Source organism: Anas acuta, chromosome 3, assembly GCF_963932015.1.
Source record: "Anas acuta chromosome 3, bAnaAcu1.1, whole genome shotgun sequence".
Classification (NCBI taxonomy): Eukaryota; Metazoa; Chordata; class Aves; order Anseriformes; family Anatidae; genus Anas; species Anas acuta.
In genome coordinates, this window is record NC_088981.1 from 41,252,433 (window position 1) to 41,272,429 (window position 19,997).

The window sequence follows — 19,997 nt, forward strand, 5'->3', positions numbered from 1 at the left end:
GGGGCCGGCTCCTCACCACCGCCACCGCCGCTCCCCGGCGCGGCCATGGCAGCGCGCTCAGCCCCCGCCGCCCGCGGGGCGCCCGCCCGGCCGCATCCCCACCTGCCGCCGCCCCGCCCCGCCCCGCCCCGCCGCGCAGGGAGGGACGGAGCGAGGGGAGAGGGGCGGGGACAACGCGGAGCGGGCGGGGCCCGGCCGCTGCCGCCGCCGCTCGGGAGGGCGCAAGCGCCGAGCGGGGAGGGCGGGGTGGATCGGCCCGAGGGGGGGCGCGCGGCTGAGGAGGGGTTAACGGCCATAACGGGCGGGGAGGGGAGGGGAGTGTGGTCCCCCTCAGGGGGCTGCCCGCTCAGCAGTCGGGTGCGGTGCTTGGGGCTTCGCTGGAGTAAAAGCTGAGGTGGTTCTGAGGAAAATTGGCTTCTCTAATTCCTAAAGGGGGGGCGGGTGGGTTACACGCGGAGAACTGCCTCCTCCAGCCCTGCTCTGCGCCCACCCTGTGAGGCCCCGCGTGGAAAAAATAAGCCTGGAAACAGCACCTTCGCCACACCTGGTCCTGGGTCCAGGTTTTTCTCCACACCTGCTATTTCTGAGTCCAGATTTTCCACGTCCCGTCTGGAGAAAAGTCATTTTCGAAGCACCAATACTTGTCTTGTTGGAAGCTTGAAGGAAGTGTATGGGCTTGGGGACACACTGTCTTCTCACCAATGCTGTGGGAAGCGCTGCTCTCAAAGTTGAACAAGATTTGATTTCATTTCAGGAGCCCACCGCTTTGTCCCACCAAGCCCAACATCCTGGATGAAGCTGCTGCCAAGGGATGGTTTCCAGAGGTGGAAGCTGAGGTGTCTAGAAGAGGCTCGGGGAAGGTGCCAAACCACATCACCAGGTGGAATTAGCAGGCGTGATGGATGCTGCTGGAGTTTTCACACCAGAACCCGCACCCTGAGTAGTGCAGTAAACACAAAATTTGCAACTGGATATCCCAAGACTGAGGTTCCAAAATAGGCATGCAAAATTAAAATTACACAAAGTTCATAAATTCCTTTTTATCCCACAGCCTAAACCATGTCTGCAGCTCCCCACAAAAGGCGAAAATTAGACAGTGACTTAGTGAACCGTGCTAACCAAAAAGAAAGAATGCAGAAGCAGCGTGTCTATCGAGTCTTTTCCCATTTCCTTTAATATAAGAGAATGCCTTGCAGCTATTCAGAGAGATAATTGCAAGCCTTTTCCTTATCTGCATACTTGCCTTATTATAAAAGCCATAAAGCATGTTGTAATACAAGCCTTCTGCCACACCAATTCCACCTTGAACTTTATCTGCTATCCGAAGGAATCTGCAGGAACTAATTAACTGAGGAATGTTTTGGGTCAGGCGAGGTGTTGGTTGCAGCACAGCGAAGAGTTTAAATATTTATTTAGAGCTGCCCTTCCAAAATTTGCTCCCCGAAGTACCACGGTGCACGAGCTCGGGTCACGCTCCTTGTTTCTGCAGCACCGGGCACTCCGGGCTCTCGGTATGTAACTGCTGTCCCCAGGTGCTCTAATGATGGAAATTATTTTGCAGAGGACGGCGGGAGGCTCCTGTAACCTTTCCCATGGCACCACCTAGTGGAGTCGCGGTTCCGAAGGAGGCACCGCGGACTGCTGAAGGTGAAGGGCGCTGCTCGAGGACTCTGCGGTCACGGTTTTCATCCTCCTCACTCCGCTGCAGCTGCGGTGCCGTGCAGCTGCGCCACGGGGACACGTGCCCTGGGCTGGAAATGGCAGCGCCCTTCGTACCCGCAAGTACCAATGCACCCGCAAACGCTCGGTGCCAACGTGAGCGAACATCAGATGAAGGAGAGGGGCAGGATTTGAGGACGGGATGGACAAACCGCCCTAACGGGACACAAGCTGCATCAGCTGCAACGAAGCGCTCGCCACCTGGGGCTTCCAAATCACGCCCGGCATGACTCAGCTGTCTCAAAAAAAAAAAAAAAAAAAAAAGAGAAAAGTTGGGAAGAAGCTTTCAGCTTTCCAGTCCCGCCTTTCTTTCCCCATCTCTGCTTTTCGGAGGTGTGCGCGTTGTCATGTGTCAGGACGCATAGGGAAAGCAAGCTTTTTTTTTTTTTTTTTTTTTTTCTTTTTTTCTTTTTTTTCTGCCAAGCCAACCGCGTGAGCTGTCACGCAGCAGAGCCGGTATTTATAGGGGGCTAACCGCAGATGCGTGCGAGGCAGCGCCGGGACTGCGCCCTCCTCCCCGCCCGTCTCTTTGGCGAGTCCCCGACCCCCCCCTCCGGGCGTGTCCCCGAGCCCCCCTCCCGGAGCATCCCGGGGGCGGGCTCGGGGCGGGGCGGGCGGGATGCTCGGCGTCGCGGGGCACCATGGGAGAATCCGCGGGCCCCCGGCATGGCGGCGGCGGCGGCGGGGGGCGGCTGAGGGGCGCCGCTGGCGGTGGTGGTGGCGGCGGCGGCGCCGGGGGAGGCGGGGGGCGGCCATGGTGTCGCCGGCGGCGCGGCTGGTGGTGCAGGGCGTGTGGGCGGCGCTGACCGGCGGCTGGTACCACGACCCGGAGCTGGGCGCCTTCGCCAACAGCTGCCACCTCTATCTGTGGCTCTTCCTGCTGACGCTGCCGCTGGCCATGCACCTGGTGAGCGCCCCGCCGCCGTGCCGGGACCGGGAAGGGCGTCCCCGGCCGCTGTGGGGTGCGGGGAGGGGAAGGCGGCAGCCGGGCCTGTTCCTGGGGTGACCCCCGCGGGGACAGCTCCAGCGCATCCCCACCTGGCCCGGGCTGTGCTGCTGGGGAGGGAGGATAAATGGGGGGGGGCTGGGGCCGAGCGGTGTCACCTTTGCTGTGTGTCACCCTGCTGTGTGTCACCCTGCTCTGTGTCACCCTGCTGTCACAGCGCTGCTACACACAGCCCTTTGGGCTCGACGTAGCAAGGCGGTAGTTTTATAACTGGGGTGCTTTTGCCTAACTTTTAGTATGGCTTTCATTGAAAACTTGAAAGTTTACTCTAGGTGTGTTCTCCTCCTGTGCTAGGAAAGCCTAAAAATAGTTTGCTGGATCATTGCATCTGTTCGTCGGCGTGTTCGTCAGTGATTGTAGCTGTGTACTGCTTCTGTTGGTGAAAATTGCCATTCATCTCACATTGACTACTAAATTCTTAACAAGTTTGTAGGCTGTTTTTGTTTGTTTGTTTGTTTTTGGTGGGGCAAAAATTCTAAACAGGTCTCATCACCCTACATAGTCAGCTATAGGCTTCATTTTCAAAAGCAACGAGCGCTTACGACTCTCTCTGAAATCCCAGGGAAAAGTCAGTCTCATGTTTTTTAAAAATCAATCAGTGTACTCTGTTTTGTGGCATGGATTGTGCTCACTCCCTGTAAGAATGGTTCACGGAGTTCTTGCACCAAGGTAACAGTGTATTTTCTTCTGATTAATTGCACCTCTGCCTTCTGCAAGCCAGCAGGAACCTGAAGTTGTAGGATTTACTGCCAAAGTGGTATGTGTGATTGTAAGAAGGAAAAAAAAAAAGGGGGGTGGGGGGGAGAAAAAAGTAAGGGTTAACTTTTCTAGTTGGTGCTAGTAGGTTTGCATCTGAAAGAATGCGTATTGCCTTGTGGGTAATTTCTGTGCTAATACCCTGGAAGAAGGCATGCAGGGTTGCACAAAAGAACACTGGACCTAGAGATTCTAGGTTAGATATAACATAGGAAATTAGTTAAAGAGAAAGAAGGACACCTAACTTATCTACTGAGCTTCTCACTTTCTCTCTCCTGGGTTTCATCATTGTCTATCCTGATGGACTTGCTTTTTCTGCAAACTGGCCAACTTTGTGATGAATCATCCAGTTAAATGCAGGACTTATGTTCTTGAGCTAATGTATCGCAATGGGAATTCTTTATCCTTGATAAGAATAATGCATTTATTACGCTGCCTGCTCAAGTAATGATGTCCTCAAGTATTTGTTTTCCTGCTCTTAAGTGGTTGGGCTTTGTAAACTTTGTGCAAGCCACATATTCTTGCCACTTAGAAAACTGAACCTGCCATTTAATTAAAGGTTTTCTTTGGGGAATTTTATTTATAACGTTTGACAGTGTTTGGGGTGGTATTTTTGTTACACACTTACCATTAGTAGTTTTGGATTCAGCTTAAGCAGTCACAGATATCTCTTGAAATGACAAAGTCAGAACAAAATAGAGTACTAGTACTAAAAATTTTCCTTTGAATTGGATTTACTCAATCATGCCTTTGTCAAAGTCAGAAAGTCTCTCTGGAATGGTTTGATTTGAATGAACTGGCAAAATTCATCTGTCTCCTTTTAGGTTTTTCACACTGGCTCGGGTGAGATATGCTGACAGTAGCATCAGGGAGCTTATAGTATCAAGTTGTTTCTGTTGTGTGGATGGAGGATTTCATTCTCTAGCATCGTCAGCATAGCTTACTTTGGTTCTAATTGTTCCACTATGAACTTCCCCATCCCTGAAAATGCATATCTTGGTTTCCATCTCTCCCTTTTCTTTCTCGGTTTTCCTTTGTAGTAGTAAATATACAATTAAAAATGTATATTGAGAACTCTTTGGAGCAGCATTGCTGTTAAAATCAACTTTCAAAATCTTAGTGAGATCTCTTTTTACCATGTCGTGTCAAACCTCATAGCAGATTATGAATTAGTTATCTTATTCCAACGAACAGCCCAGGGTTCCCAGGTGTCGTGTGCAGGAAAGAAGTGGTGCATGTTAAACAAAGCCACGGGGCTGCATTCGGCCCCAGTGCAACACCACTGAAGTGGAGAGATGGCTTTGGGGATGCTTGTACTGTAGCCTATTGTACAAGCTGCAAGGCAGTGTTCACGTTTTGGTGAATCCCTGAAATGGTGAGAGTTTCTTCTGCCTTTTGTTGAACAGAAAGCTCTTGAACTTAAAGGGCTGTGACTTCTTATGCATTAGGTCTTCAAATCATGCCATGATAGGATACATACAACATGGCAGTATAAGGGTGTGGGCGTGTAAACGAATTACTCAGAGGTAAACTGTGATAAAAGTTGCAGTGTGTTGGCTGCTCCCGGTCCCTACTTTATCTCTTTGTCTCTCCATAAAAGTAAGGAAGTGTGTGCCTCTGGGACAGAGAGCTAAGCTACACCGTTCTTACCCTATTTACTGTGAGGTAGAATGCACACTGAAATCTGAGTTTACACCCCTGGGCTTTGATGTGCTACCTGTTTTTCCATGCTCTATAGTGCATTATGGACATACCTTAGTTATTAGTTCAGCTAAAGGAACACCAAAATATTTATCTTTGGCTCCAATACTATTATCTCCCACTCTTTCTTCAGCAAGCATGACTGTAGTGGCTGACTGCACATTTGTTTGGCAGTTGACTTGTTTCAGTTCTGTAGCACGCCGAGTCCTGGGTGCAGCACCGTGTACCTTTAGATGCACCAGGTGGGTTACATCTGGCTCTAACCAACTCTAAATATTCCATACGATTTACAAGGTGTGGTAGTTTGTTCAAAGGTTACATGCCTTTAACTTCAGAAATACCTCAGTCACCTCTACCTTTGTGCTACCCAGATAACGTTAGCAGACACATGGAGGAGTTGGCCATTCCTCCAGGAGTGATCTCTGGGCAGGCAGAAGCCTCTGGCAAGCGGCCTGCCTGCACAGGCAGCACAATCCTGCTGCATTTGCAATAGTAAGGTCACATTTTGAACATGTGAACCTGTATTGCTGCCCATGGCCACACAATGTTCTGGTTTGGGGAACTATTGGAAAACAAAAAGCATGTTATAGTGGAATGTTTAATTGTGCTAGAGGAAAGAAAGCTACCGCTTCCACAGAAAGTGGATGCCATAAGATTGCTTTCTGATTAATTTGTATTTTTGGTAGATTTCTTGGTATATTTCTAGCTTCTAATAAGATGTCAACTCAGCTGAAGCTTTTCCTGTCACGGGGACAGCATTCAAAGGGCAAGAGAGCCGTGCGTGTTCCTGTCGCTAGCATGGGAGGTGTGCTGCTGGGGCCTGCTCCTGGTGGGGCTGTCATCTCTTGCAGTTAGGTGAAAGTACCCAAGGAACTGAAAAGTCATTCAGCAGAGAGGATGGAGAGAGATGATGAATACACAGCCACATGGTGTGATTATAAAACCTCGTTTCCATAGGAAATGAGGCTAATTATAACTATAGTACATCAGAAGCAAATCTATCATGTAATTCCTCAGTGGACTATAATTTAATTCCTCCTTAGCTCATTCTGGTAGCTTTCACATAGCTGTACCTGGGAACACCAAGCACACTCCTGACACCTCTACCTTATGCAAGAGGCCTGATTCCAAAAACCCAGAGCTTTCCATTCCCACCTTCATCTTTCTCCTGACTCCCCACGTGGGCTTGGAGCAAGCTGCCAGCTTGTAGTACTTAGCTTGCGCCAAGATCCAGAATATTAAGGATCTGCTGTGTACATCTATGTATGTGCACAGGTTTTGAGTCGTGAGCTCTGTGGGAAGCACTGTACATGTATGCTGGGTGGACCTGCAAGGGGGAGCACAGGAGGAGGCACAGGATGTGTGCCTGGGGGGTCTGCTTATGAGGCAGGGATGTGGACACGTGGCACTTAGCATTAGCCCAAAGCGCTCCTCTCCTTCCCTCAGAAACTTGGGAGCCTCTGGTGGTTTCTCTCCTGTAGCGCCCTCTGTACAAGCATAGACTGCGTTATTGGAAGTTGATTTTTGTTGTGTCTGCTTGAAGTTATTCATATCATATTTATTAAGCTTTGTAAGTGTCACCTACGAAGCACTTCTTTTCTAGTGACTCATTCTGTGATGTTATTTAAGAATGAGTTTTTTAGTCCACGCTTTTTTAGTGTATAGTTGAAGAGATTTCCTGGAAAGTGAACGCATCTCTTTGAAACAAATAGTTACAGGTAATTGGATGACATTGTTTGTGAAACCAAGCGATTTTTAACTTGTATTTTGCAAATACGTTAGTCATACATTAGTCATAAGATTCAAATTCCTGAACCTTATCCACCAAACCTTCTACCTTGAGAGCTCTGGCTTGCAAACGGATCCTCTTTCTGGCCCAGATTCAGTAAATGACTGAAGGGTATGCTTAGTTTTGGTGTACACACAGTGCCATGAAGCATTCTTAGCAGACTAAGCCTCAACTTGTAGAAAGTCATGTCTTTCTTATTAGGTATCGTTTGTAATACCTACCTGCTAGATAGCTTCTCTGCTTCTATCCAATAGATTCTTTGTATGTGAATCAGAATAGTCCTAAAAAGGACTTGCCTGAAAACTTTCCCTCATGTATTTTGAAGGTAGGAAGTCTTGCCAAGCCAAAAGTGGCAGAAGAGTAGCTACCCGTGCTTACGATAACACAGAAATGATTCAATATACTCATTTCTATGTCAGGATAAAAGCAGTGACATGTTCTAGAGATGAAGTAAGTGTGCCTTGTTCCCTTCCCTTCCCCAACTACGTGGGGGTAGTGCGATTCATTTCTGAATCTGAAATTCTTTTTGCATCCAAATACTCCTTGATCTGCAAAGGTGGTACTTAAAAATGATAGATTTAGGGCACAGAGCGAGGATCAATCTTAAAAATTAATTTCAATAAACTTTTAACATGCCCTAAGCATTAGAAATCTTCTTTTTAGTCTCCATGACACATTGTGCAGAGATATAATAATGCTCTCTTAAAAAAAAAAAAAGAGAGAGAGAAAGGAGATGAAACGTGCTGTGAGAGTGCAGCTGGATTAAAACAATATGTAAGGGTGTTTCATGAGTACAATGATGAAGGCTTTGGCCCTTCAAATGTAACTATTGCTGTGACTTTCCCTTTACGGTAAGGAAGTATTTACATAGGAAAGTGCTGTTAGTACGTCATGTCTGTGCAGCACCAATGTCTGTAGTTGAACTATAATTCATTGTAATGACTAAGAGAGAGGGTGCCCATCACGGATCAGCAGGCACAGATCAGGCAGCTGCGAATTAACAATTATGAACTTCAAAAATAAAAATAAAAATCAAAGAGGCTGCCTTTATTACAGATGCATTTTATTCATTTGTGATGACTAGTTCTGATTAATTATTTAAAATTCTTCAGAAGTAAAGATAATAGGAGACATGCTGTGAAGTGTTGGAAAAAGCAGATGAAACTACAGCATTTTACTTCCAAATCATAGCTTCGAAGCAGGGTAAGATGACAGATTTTTTCAAAAGGGGGTCCCCATTTGTGGGTAATTAATGTTTCATTATGCCTGCTTTTCTGTAAGTTCAGGAAAGGCTGCATTATCCTGGGAATGGAGTATTGTAAGAGTGTTTCAATAATGTTTGTTAATTGTAAGCTTTTAGTGATTCTGTTCAGAATATAATACTACTCGTAGCTAATCAAAAGAAGAATAAATCTTCCAGTATGATTTGGAATTTGTACAAATCTTTAGAACTTCTTGGTGAGCAGAATTCATGTCTGCTGCATGGAGATGCAGTACTTCTTGTGTCTGCAAAACTCAGTAGGGATACAAAAAACAGATAACAAGAACTAAAGATTTTGAAAATGACTTTAAAGATTCTAGTAGCATCTTCTTAAAGTAAACTGTTATGATGATGTCTTTATTAATCCTTTCTGTAGGCTTTTCCAGCAAATGCAGTTACGGCTCTTGCATACTGCAGCTCAGTGACGGTGTTCTTCACAGTAATTAAGGTGGTCAGTTACCGTCTGCACCTGATGTTTGATAAAGGAGAAGTAATTCAACAGCAGATCTCAAGAAAAAATGGAAGGCAATGTAAAGATGCAGAGGTCCCAAAAGGAAACACAGTTCAGCCCTCAAATCGTAGGTAAGGTTTTCGTTGTACGTTAATGATACACTTTATAAAACTGGTAGGTTTGTGCTATGGTTCTGCATAGCAGAAATGCCTGCTGACTGCAAGAAAACTCCTTATGGTTTTGTGAGGAATGTCACTTAAAAACCTGCTTAGTGCTTGAATTCTCAGTGGCTCCAGCCACTGTGTTACAACTACAGAACTTCAACTGAGAGCTCTGTGTAAATGAACTTTTTGTTTTGTTTTTGGTGTGTTTACAGTTGCTACTGAAAGCTGTGCTGCTGCTCTGTGGGAGCTATGTATTAGAGGATTTGTTCTTGTACCTCTGTGCTGCTGTTCTTTTGTGTCTTTACATACATGTATACACGTCTGTGGCACGCTCCTAGCAGTGACGTTGCTGGGAGTGTTGAAGTCTGCCTGCACAAAGACTCTTCTGAGAAATGCTTCTTATGAGTCAATAACCATACAGAGGTTTTGATTTAGTTGAAGGATGCCTTTCAGGCTCTGTTTCTGTTTAGTTCTCACCAGCCCGCAAAGCTGTTCCCTGTTTACGGGTGTCTGATACAGTAATTTAGGAGGCTCGTTGTTCTAGGTTGTCTCAAATTTAAACAGAACCTCCCTGAGTGTTTTCCTTTTCGTTGGCTAATGAAATAAATGTAAACTTTCATTATCCTGCCATTGTTTTGGTTACAAATTAGAGGTAGCACCCCTTGAAACCTGCATGTTAAGTCACATAAGGTGTTCCTTGTAGGAGGTCACAGGCACAGCAGTATGTTATCTATCTCTTGATCAGAAGATAAATGACTTAATTTTGACTAGCTGGATGACAGAAGTTTTAAAACACGCCTTGGTAGCAGGCAGGTTGGTTGAACAAGTTTTTGAAGCCAGCTAGCTACAAAAAAAAATTCTGGGGAAGGTGACTGAACTGAGACCCCAGGGAAATAATTTCGTAGCTGTAGGGTCTTAAAACTAAAATTGGAATAACAAAAAACACTTTTTGACACTTTGTCATAGTGGTGATTTTCTTTTCCAACTAAATTTTTGTTGCATTATACCAGAGAAAGAGAACATACTGGTTCTCGTTAGTAGGTCTTGGTCAAAAATACTTGCTTACATCCATGGATAATCTAATAGAAAATGTGTGAAAAGAGTAATGAATAGCTGAATACATCCACCAAGAAAATGATTAACAACTTGCCTGTAGCATATATTTCTCTTGCTTAAGATGAGAGGAACATCTTTATTTTGTCATCTGATGGTTATATTAATGCACAGTATGCATTGCATTTCAAACAGTTGTTTTATGGGGGATTGTAGATAAGTAGACAGATAAAACAGTATGTATTCAAGGGTACAGTAAAAAGATGTAAAAACCAGGAATTACAAAAGGAGTAGCAAGGAATTGTACATTTAATAAAAAAAAAAAAATAAAAAATAGCCTTTTGTGCCAATAAGTCTGTGCATTTAGCAGGCAGGCTGAATGACACTGTATGCACATAGGGAGTTTGAAGAGATGTCATATTTCTCATAGCGATGTCCTACTACTTGCGAAGGCACCATGAACATTCTACATTGAGTGATTTATTTATTTATTTAGCAAGCTCTTTTGGAGAGGGAGAAGAGGCAAAATAAATCACAGCATTTTTCAGCCTTGTACTTTTAAACTGGAGGGGGAAAAATATGCTGGCACTTCATCACATTGTGCTGTTCCTTCCTATTCCATTGTTATTCCTTAGCTTCTCAAAACTTAGGGTGATCTTCTGTGGTTATAAACATTTGGTTCCTTTTCCCCTTTTTCAGCAATAACACTAGGGATAATGGTGTAGTTGGCGAGATCAACCAGAATGACTCTACCCCGACAACTCATGAGAGTTCAAGGGTACAGGATCTTCACTCGCAGAACTCATCTGGACCAATGGTTAGTATGCTTCTCTGTACTCAGGTTTTCACTCCATGCATTATGCAGCTTACCACATAGACTTTTTTATGGTCAGGTGCTGACTGCTTGAAGCACATCTGCCCTGAATTGGCAGGGTACGTCCATGAATATACTTTTTATAACCACTGCTGTTGGCCAGCCTTGGCTTTGTCCTAAAAGTTTGGGTTTACAAAGGCATATCTGCTATAGATAATTCTGTAAGTCATTAGAAACCTTTGAAAATCTTGCTAAGAGCAACTAGTTTTCATGACTGCTTTGAGAGAAGGGAGAAGCTAATGCAATCAGAGCAGTCTCTCGTAACCTCAGAACGAATCTGCTCCTGGAATATTAATAACTTGTTTAACTAGACTTATGCTTATACAATAAACACTCAACATGTACCTTCAGTATTTAAACAAAGCATAAAAACAGATTTTAATCTAGGGGATGTCTATGTGAGTTTAAAAATGCATGTATTCCAAGCCATTGTCCATACTTCTAAATCAATTAGTATATGAAATAATGGATGTGATATTTGTAGATCTTGTTATTAAAGAAAAAAATGAGATATCCTTGAGAAGTCTGAAAAAGGAAGTATTCAAAAATTAAGAAACAGAATGAATACTGTGTGTGTGATCTTAAGCTACTCCCCATGTACACTGTGATAAAATCTTTGATTAAGTGATCCCATGCTATTTTTTCCTACAGGACTCCTGCCTCAGTCAGTACAGAGGATGGTTAGTGATCTCTGAATAAGTAGCTATTTGATACTTCATTCTGTCTTCCTTTTTTTTCCCCTCTGTGTCCCTATTTATAGCAAACTATTCAAATCCTGGTTTGAATCAAAACTATATCTGCATTTTCCTAGAATGTTTTTACCTTTCTGTAGCATCTGTTTGATTTAGAGACATTAACGGTTTTTCTTTTATGAGGTAAAGTATTTTCCACCTTGTTTCTGTCCTAGTCCCCAGTATTCTGGTATTTGTCCAGTCTGCAAACCCATTTCTTCTGGGGATCTTGTCTGAGTCTCCCATTTCCAAGCATGTAGGTTGGATCTACTCAACTAGTCAAACCTTTTCTTGCCTACAGGATACCCCCATGAGATTTTTGGGAGATAACAGCTGTTTCTTTCTTGGGTTTCGTGTATGTCAACCTGAAGAAATCCATGTTAATTTTTCCCAATGACTTTTATCTAGCTCTCCGTTTAGGCTGTTGAATTTAAATCCCAAAGCATTTCTCTGGAGTATTGTCTAGTCTGGGGCTTTGCTGTGCAAAACAGACATTGACCTGCTGATGAGAATGCATCAGAGGCCACCAAGATGGCTGGGGAGCAAGGTGCATGATGAAGGAGGACAGGCAGATGTAATGTTTTATCGTAAAGGCCAAAATCCATGTAAAGCTAAAAGAAGAGCTTTCTGTTCTCCTCAGCTTGCTGATGGAAGAATATAGAGAAGATTGAGCACTCTTCTCAGCAGTGTGCTGAGATAGAATAAGAGACAATGGACAAATGTAAGGATAATTGAAACGTAATGGGCAATTGAACGTAAAGACTTTATTTATTTATTTATTTACCAAGAGTGTGGTCAAATACTGGAACAAGTCCAGAGAGGTTGTGAAATCTCCATTCATGGAGATATTCAAAGCTCTGCTGGAGGTGGCCCCGAGCAACTTGCTCTAAATGTACCTGCTTTGAGTGTGTGTATGTATGGGGGAAAGGGTTTGGACTAAATGACCTCCACAGCTTCCTTGCAATCTGAATGACTGTAGGGTAATTCAATGGCTTTCTTCTCTAGTTTTTCATTGAAAAATTGCTGGAGATCAAAGTTTTTCAGCTACATGTTTTCAAAACACTAAAATGAAAAGTGGAACAGGTGAATGCATTCTATTCCTTAACAATTAAAAAATCTAGAGTAGGCACTGCAAAAAAAATGTTTTTTTAAAGATCTTGGATATTCTTTTTCCCCAAACATCATGCACACAATTGCAATGATGCAGTTTGGAGCATGGCTGTTCTATAACCATCTCCCTCACCCACCGTTTGCATTTTGTGTAAGGTATGCATCCAAACTTCAGCAATGTTCAGCAGTAATATCAGTGCTGTAAGTAACCTTTGATTAGATAACTGTTGCATTGATTTGTTACATTGCATCATTGTTTTATTGCCTTTTTTCAGCAGAACTTAACATGTAGCCATACTAACTTTGTGGTTTTTTTTTTTTGTGTGTTTTTTTTTTTTTTGTTTTAGGAACTGCCAACACGGGAAACTATTGAAGATCTCAAAGGTACATGTATCTTGAAGGCTTTATAAACCCCTTTAAACCTTTGTTTAATTGTTGCTTGGCACAGAAGTCCCCATAATAGGTTCTATCATGCCGCATGTCAGGAGCTGAGTGGAAAAACTCAAGACAAAATCTCAAGCGAATTCTACCAGAATAAGCTCTCTCAGCTCTCAGTTGGGCTGTTAGGGCCACAGCCTTTTCATGAGCGCACAGATAACTTCCCCACTTTTGACATGGGGAAGTGAAAGAGCCTTCTTCACACGTTCTTGGGTAGGTCTGTGCCTCTGGGAAGTATTAAAAGAGGAAGCCAATATTCAGATTACATCTTAAAGCCCTCATACATCTTCTGACTGTATACCTTTGCAGTTGTTGACCTTTAGGTCAGTAGGGTAGACTCCAGCACACCTTGCTTTGCCTGCAGTTCCGGTGCTTGAGACGTCTCAGTATATTTCAGTTTATCTCCTTTTGGTTTAGGTTGATCACCATCTCCTATGGAAATATTTAAGAACTGCCAGAAGTATTACAATAAATTTCAGCCATGCTGGCTTATACTTTCTTCTCTCACTAAGTAGGGATAATTCTGTGTAAAATATTTATTTTTGATATTAGCTGTTTCTTGAGCTACTTTGATTATTTAAATAAAATAGACATGCTGCTACACCTGTTCTGATCTGAAAGGATTCCCGGTATAGAGTAGAACAGCAATTTTTCCACATGAGCCCTATTTTAATCTTCAGACACAATCCTACTAGTACAATTTATAATATGCCCACAACTATTCATAAAACTAATTCATCTTTATCACAAAAAAATGGCTCGTTTGGTCATTCTGACATTTATTCTCATATAAAGCACTATCAATATTACTGTACTTGCTTTCATAGTATTGCACATGCAGCTAACCAAAAGGATCCTTGCTTAAGAACTGCTGTAATCAGCTGTGCCACCTGTGCTTCCATTTGCTCTGCTCTGAAGCAGTTTTTCCTAGCTAAAGAATGTGCCTTGATAATACATAGTTGTCCTTTTTTTGTGAGACCTAACTTTTGTTATGTCTTTGTTAGGGGTTATGGTATTAGAAGACCAGGCTGTACCACCAGTTTCATCTACCTCACCCTATGTCAAAGCAGATACATTACCTGTTTCTACAGCTTCTGCTTCAGGTTCTACTGCATCAGCAATAGCAACAAAACCAGCTGCTATGGAAACACTTTCTCGGAATGAAATAAACGAAAAAGGAGAGAATGGACACTCATATGGAGAGCATGGATCACGAGGCATTCTTGTAGACAGAGATGTAGCTAAAAATTTCTCCAATGTTTCTTCATCGCAAGGTGATATTTTAAGGACTGGAGTATCTTTGGAGCCGTGGGACAGTGAAAATTCAATTATTTCAGAGCATTTGAGTAATCCTAGAAGTCACAAAAGAGAGAAATTGCTAGATGGCTCACTGCAGGCGAGCTTTAGCAGTAACTGCCCACAGTGCAGTGCCTTTACAACCAAAGATCCTGAGCACGTGGAAAGTTCTTGCAATGCTGGTAACACCAATGAGGACCTTGACTGCTCAGACAGTGAGACTGCTGTTGCAGTTGTTGACAACTCTCTTCCCGGAGACCAACTCTGTGAGCCCATTAAAATTGTCATCACGATGAGCAGCACGCCAACCACCACCCTCAGCGACCTAGCAGGCTCTGTCCATCTAAAGGGTTTGGGGACTGACAGAACGAGCTCAGCCCTCGAGTCTGGTATAGTTACTACAGATTGGCAAAGTCAACAAACTAATGAACAGCTCAGAATTCCTGTTATAACTGTTGATTTGTCTGATGACAGTAAAGGTAACGCCTATCCAGAAGTTAGTGAAAGTGATAGAACTCCAGAAATTTTGAAGGCAGATCTGTCATCCAACCATTGTTCTGGCTATGAATCTGGTGATGCAGTGAAGGAACACAGCAATCCAGTAAATAGTCCTTTAGAAACTAACACTTGTTCAGATCCGAATCAGAAGAATGCTTCAGAAAACATCCAGAAAGTGGATTTAAATCCTAAAGAAGAGCCGCAGAACCTAGATCCGCAGTCCTGTAGAACTGCTCATGAAAAGAGGCATATGCGGGTGCTGAGCGTAGACAGTGGGACAGATGTGCTTTTGAGTAAGAATTTCATGGAGGTATCTGAGAAAGAGAAGACCTTACCAACTTCTAAATCTGATTTAGAAGCTAAAGAAGGACAGGTGCCCAATGAATCTAACTTTCTGGAGTTTGTCTCCCTCCTGGAATCCATTAATACCTCAAAGATGAAGGCATCTAATCAATCCACTGTCAAAACAGAGACTACAAAAGAAAATGTGCTTGTTGGAGGTATGGTACATGATTTACAACCCTTGGAATAAGGCAATTGCGACTAGTTACATTATTTATAACAACATTGCCTGAGATTTGCAGTACAGTGAATGCAGAGGAAAGGAAAACTGGTTTTGTTAATAGGATCAGGGAAGGGCTGGGCTTGGTGGGATAAGGTTGTTTAGTGGAAGGGTGGTAGTGCCAGCTGCAATTTCTTGAATACTTAATTTTCTTAAAGATTCATTTTGAAAAAGCTAATGCTAACTCAGCAGGTGTCCAGTATGGATCTAGTGTTCCATGCTAGAATAGCTTGCATGTGGCAGGCCTCGATTGCAGGCATACCAGAAAGAGTTCTTAAATTGTGCGTAGCTACAGCATTACAGCTGCCTTTGCCCGTCTTACCTGGTGCATGTTACTAGTGATCTGTGGGTTTGTAGAAACTGGAAGTGTCACTGGTGGTAGTTCAACTATTATCTAATTAACACATGTGCACGCACGTTCCTGAACTTCCTCTACAGTTGTGGGTTGGTTTCTAATTAAAAACAAAACAAACATACAAACAAAAAAAACACATGTATTTGTTCTCAGTAGGTAAGAGTTCTGATTTTTGGTTGCTGAAAACTAATATATTTGGGTTTTAAGGAAGAAAGTTGGAGGGATGGGGTCATTGGAACTTTCCAGTATTTTGATGAAAAATGATTTCTTCTCATCCAACTTGTCCACTTCATTAAAAGGTTTTAATTTCTTTAAACAAAATCAACTCATTTAAAAACATATATGCAATCCAATTTATAGTTCTGATAAAGAAATAAGTGTTTCTAACCAACGTTTCCATTGCTGACACCTAAATCTGTGACCCTTTCTGTTTTGAAGAAACAGTATTTGTAACATCTTCAATTGCTGTGCAGACAAACCTAGCGAGCCTGTTTTGTGAGTGTGTGAGATGAGGTGCAGTGGAGCTGTGTGGAGTCTGGAGGTACTTGCCAAGTGATCTGTAGTTCCCTGGTTTAGAAGATCTGGGCTAAAGTCAAATAAGACAACCTGTATCCTCCCCTTCTCCAGAATGTTCTGTTCACCTTAGATCCTGTAACAGGTTGTTCTAAGAGAGCCTAAGAGGAGGCAATCTAAATGCCTGCTTTGCATTGAATTTGGCTAACTTAGTGGTGCTCAGCAGAGCAGCTCCTCTCCCCCGTTTCAGAATGACATCTCTTCCATAGACTGGCCCTCAGCAGCCTGCATTTCCCTGCCTCTTCTCCCAAGAAGCCTCTCATTACATGGAAAATGTACAAGTGATTTCAAAGTTGTCAGCTTCATGAAAGCAAATATGAAAATCACATTAGTAGCTTAAAAAAAGGTAGATACGTCTCAGTGCATCATTTCCTGTAGGTTGCCTTTAGCTTTCACTTTACTTTTCCAAACTTTTTTCTCTTCTCTGTCCTATCAAAAGCATTAGACCCTTATCACGGTTTCCCCCTATGCTTATTTCTCCTTCCACTTTTATATTTCCCATCCCCTATTCATCCCTTTTCAGCATAGGCACTTGACTTCCCTCCTGTGCCACCTCCTTCTTTTTCATATCACTCCTTCTCATCCATTCTTCCTAGCATTCCACACTGTTGCTTTTCCACTATCTTTAGGTTACTTGAAATCATTGCCTCCCCACAACGCAGGGGAAAAGCCACATAGTAATATTTCAGAGGTAAGCTTAAAACAAAAAGTGCAGCTAATTTATAAATGGCTTTCAGACAAGCACCTTCAGATAACATGACTGCCTTCATAAAGGAAGGAACAATGGCTGATCAGAATAAATCAGATAATCCATAAAATCCCTGGTGACACACACGGAAACCAAACTTTATTAATGTGTGTATAATTATGAGGCTTTCGATCTGGCAAACTAAGTGCTTCTTCTTAATATCCAAGATCCTCAGGAAACATGAGGATTCAAGACCTTCCCTCAAACCAATCTGATACCTGAAGTGACCAAAACTGAATCCCCTACTTTCCTGTTTCTGTAAGCCCATGTGTTTGAAAGCCAGCGGAGCTGAGCATCATACATACGTGATTAAGCTGCCCTGCTCATGTCTCAGGTGGGAGTGGGATGGGGGCAAGCAGTGGCTGCTACCACTGCACGGTGTCTCCCAGACCTTGTGTTGGTGCTGTGGGAAAAAAGACTTTCAAGCTGATTTTTTTTGTTTGTTTGTTTCAAGCTAGCGAGAGGTAGTTCAAAGGCAGTTACTTTTATGGGCAAGAAGGCTTTATTTTCGAGCCTAGTCAGAATGAGCTCTTTGCTGAAATAAATTACTGTCATTGCTGGCAGCTTCCCCACAGTAAGACTTGATTTTAGGACTGAGAAAGCCTCTAATTTGTTTACAGCCTTGCAATTACGAATGTTTTTTAACAAAATAGCATTTTAGAGTAAATTTGAATAAACATTATTCCCACATTAAAGTGGTTGTTCAGAAAAATGGAGGGGAAGGAATATAGAGCAAGACAAGCTATGCACCACTTGTTTTGAGGGAAGAGCTTGTTTGTCTTTTTGTTTCTTTGTTCTTTTGACCTTGCAAACCACTTAATTGGCAAAAGCTAATAATAGATGCCTGGTCCAAGCGATCATGAAATGCACTGCACAAAGGTGTTCATTAGGAAATGTGAGAAACTTGGCGAATTCCTGGAAAGTCGTGTGTTCAGGGCTGTTTGTAAGAAAGCTGACATTTTGCATAATTTGGAAAAGGCAGGAAAATGTGCTAATTGCAACAGTCTTGAAAGTGAGCGAATGTCATAGATGGTTCTTTGTTCACTGTCTGCTCCCTCCACACACTTGTGAATTGTGTGAAAGCAGAAGATGTATAATCTTCACCCAACAAGCCCTTAAAACCTTAGAATCACCGAACAGTTTGGGCTGGAAGGGACCTTAAAGACCATCTAGTTCCAGCCCTCCTGCCATGGGCCTGGACACCTCCCCCTAGATCAGGTTGCCCAGGTCCATATAACCTGGTCCCATCCAACCTGGCCATGAACACCTCCACGGATGGGGCATCCACAGCTTCTCTGGGCAGCCTGTGCCAGTACCAGCTCACTGAAATGCAGTACAAGAAAATAAAAGCCTTATTTAACACTAGCAGGGATGCCAGATTTAACATGTTAAAATACAGGATGTAAAAAAGCTGTCTCTAAAAAGCTGTTCTGTTGCCACCCCGTCTCTTCTAGATCGTGAGAAAGTACCACTGACACTTGCTAAAAATGGCTTTTGGGCCTGTGTCCTTTCAGTTCTGAACCAGACTTTCACCACCCGCGTAATGAAAGCCTGTGGAAGGGCAACTGCAAATTTTCTTTATACTTTGAGATGCATAAGGAAAGCCAGGTTTGTTGGGTTGCTTCGAGTTCCTCTGTCATGCCTGGAGCTGAGGAAGAGGAGCTGTACATCTGATCTGTGCAGGACAAGGACTCGTGTATGTGCTGTCCCTGCACAGGTGACTCACACTCTAGGGCAGGTAATGTTATCACCTGGGAAGCAAAGATGGCCATGGGAGTGGTGGGGACCCGCACAGAAGAACCTAAACCAGGACTGCGTGGCCCGAATTTGGATGTTTTGCAGGCTCTTTTTAGAAAAGGCACTCATCATCCTGGGCAGCGCACAAACCACAACCTCGAGCAAGTTCTGGATCCCAAGCAATTACCCTGCTCCTATAAAAAGCTGAAACATACTTAGGTCGATATTTTTAGACTCCTCATTTTTTTTTTTTTCCCCCACATGTAAGAAAGAAAGCTACAACGTATAATCATGGGGGAGAAGGATCTTGTGTGTAGAGCCACCAGCCCAGCTAGCTGCTGCCGTGGGAGGGGCAGGGGAGCTTCCCGGCAGAGCAGCTGCATGCAGGAACCACGTGGAGTTTGATGCCCCTTTTTGGCAGGGACTGATGGTGTGCAGAACTTGATTTGCTAAATCTGATGCTCAAGATGCATCGATGCACCCATCAGTCTTATGGGTAAGGCTTGACAGGCTGTGATTTAAGAAATTCAGGCTTGAAGTCCCAGTGGTGCTGCTGTGTTCAAGGGTAGGGCTGGCACCTGTAAAGAAATCATGAGGTTGTTTCAGAGGTTGGTCTTCTGACATAATTGTTAAGTTTACTGTTCGGTCTATTTACCTGAGACCTCAAAAATGGGGTTTTATTCCCTGCTCCGTTACTGGCCTAGGTGATTATTTTGAGCAAGTCACTTCAGCGCTTAAGTTTCCCTGTCCTGTAACAGATAGAGCGAGTGCCATTGGTTTTTCCTACTGCTTCAGGATTAACATGGTAATCCTGATTAATGGATAGATAATCCCATGTGCTTCTTCAGTGCCTGTGGTGAAATTCTATAGCAATTCCTGGACTGCATCAGGTTCACTGGGCACTGCTCCTATTAGAGGGTGACAGGCTTTAATATTGCTTTTCTATTTTAATGTAGTTGTAGCATAGTAGGCACATTCGGATCGTGAATAAGCTAGATGTTACTGCTGAAGCAGAAAGAGTGAAGAAAGGGTTGGGAATGGCAATTAAAGTGTCTTCTGTTGGCTTTTATGATACATGCTCCACAGATATGAATGGGATATTTCACAACTCAGACAGTTATGGTTTCATGCTGGGTGCTTACAGGAGCACAGACTGATTTGAAATTAGTTATCTC

The 19,997-nt window shown here is 43.5% G+C and overlaps 2 protein-coding genes across 6 annotated transcripts in view; one reads left to right on the forward strand and one right to left on the reverse strand.

Annotated features, from left to right (window-relative positions):
* MAP3K21 (mitogen-activated protein kinase kinase kinase 21) overlaps positions 1–2,110 on the reverse strand; it is a 42,632-nt gene extending 40,522 nt beyond the window's left edge. For 2 of the 5 annotated variants that reach the window (XM_068676775.1, XM_068676773.1), the window contains exon 1: positions 17–129. In XM_068676775.1, coding sequence (XP_068532876.1) covers positions 17–47 — 31 coding nt within the window. In that variant the 5' untranslated portion in view covers positions 48–129. Of the gene's footprint in view, positions 1–16; positions 131–1,243 lie in introns of those variants that run through there. The other 3 variants (XM_068676777.1, XM_068676774.1, XM_068676776.1) reach the window with 3 other exon arrangements.
* Positions 2,111–2,223: 113 nt separating this feature from the next.
* Positions 2,224–19,997, forward strand: part of PCNX2 (pecanex 2) — a 151,908-nt gene continuing 134,134 nt past the window's right edge. Inside the window, exons 1-5 of the mRNA XM_068676779.1 lie at positions 2,224–2,626; positions 8,609–8,814; positions 10,600–10,717; positions 12,963–12,999; positions 14,058–15,347. Of these exons, the coding sequence (XP_068532880.1) occupies positions 2,339–2,626; positions 8,609–8,814; positions 10,600–10,717; positions 12,963–12,999; positions 14,058–15,347 (1,939 nt within the window). The 5' untranslated portion in view covers positions 2,224–2,338. The remainder of the gene's footprint in view (positions 2,627–8,608; positions 8,815–10,599; positions 10,718–12,962; positions 13,000–14,057; positions 15,348–19,997) is intronic.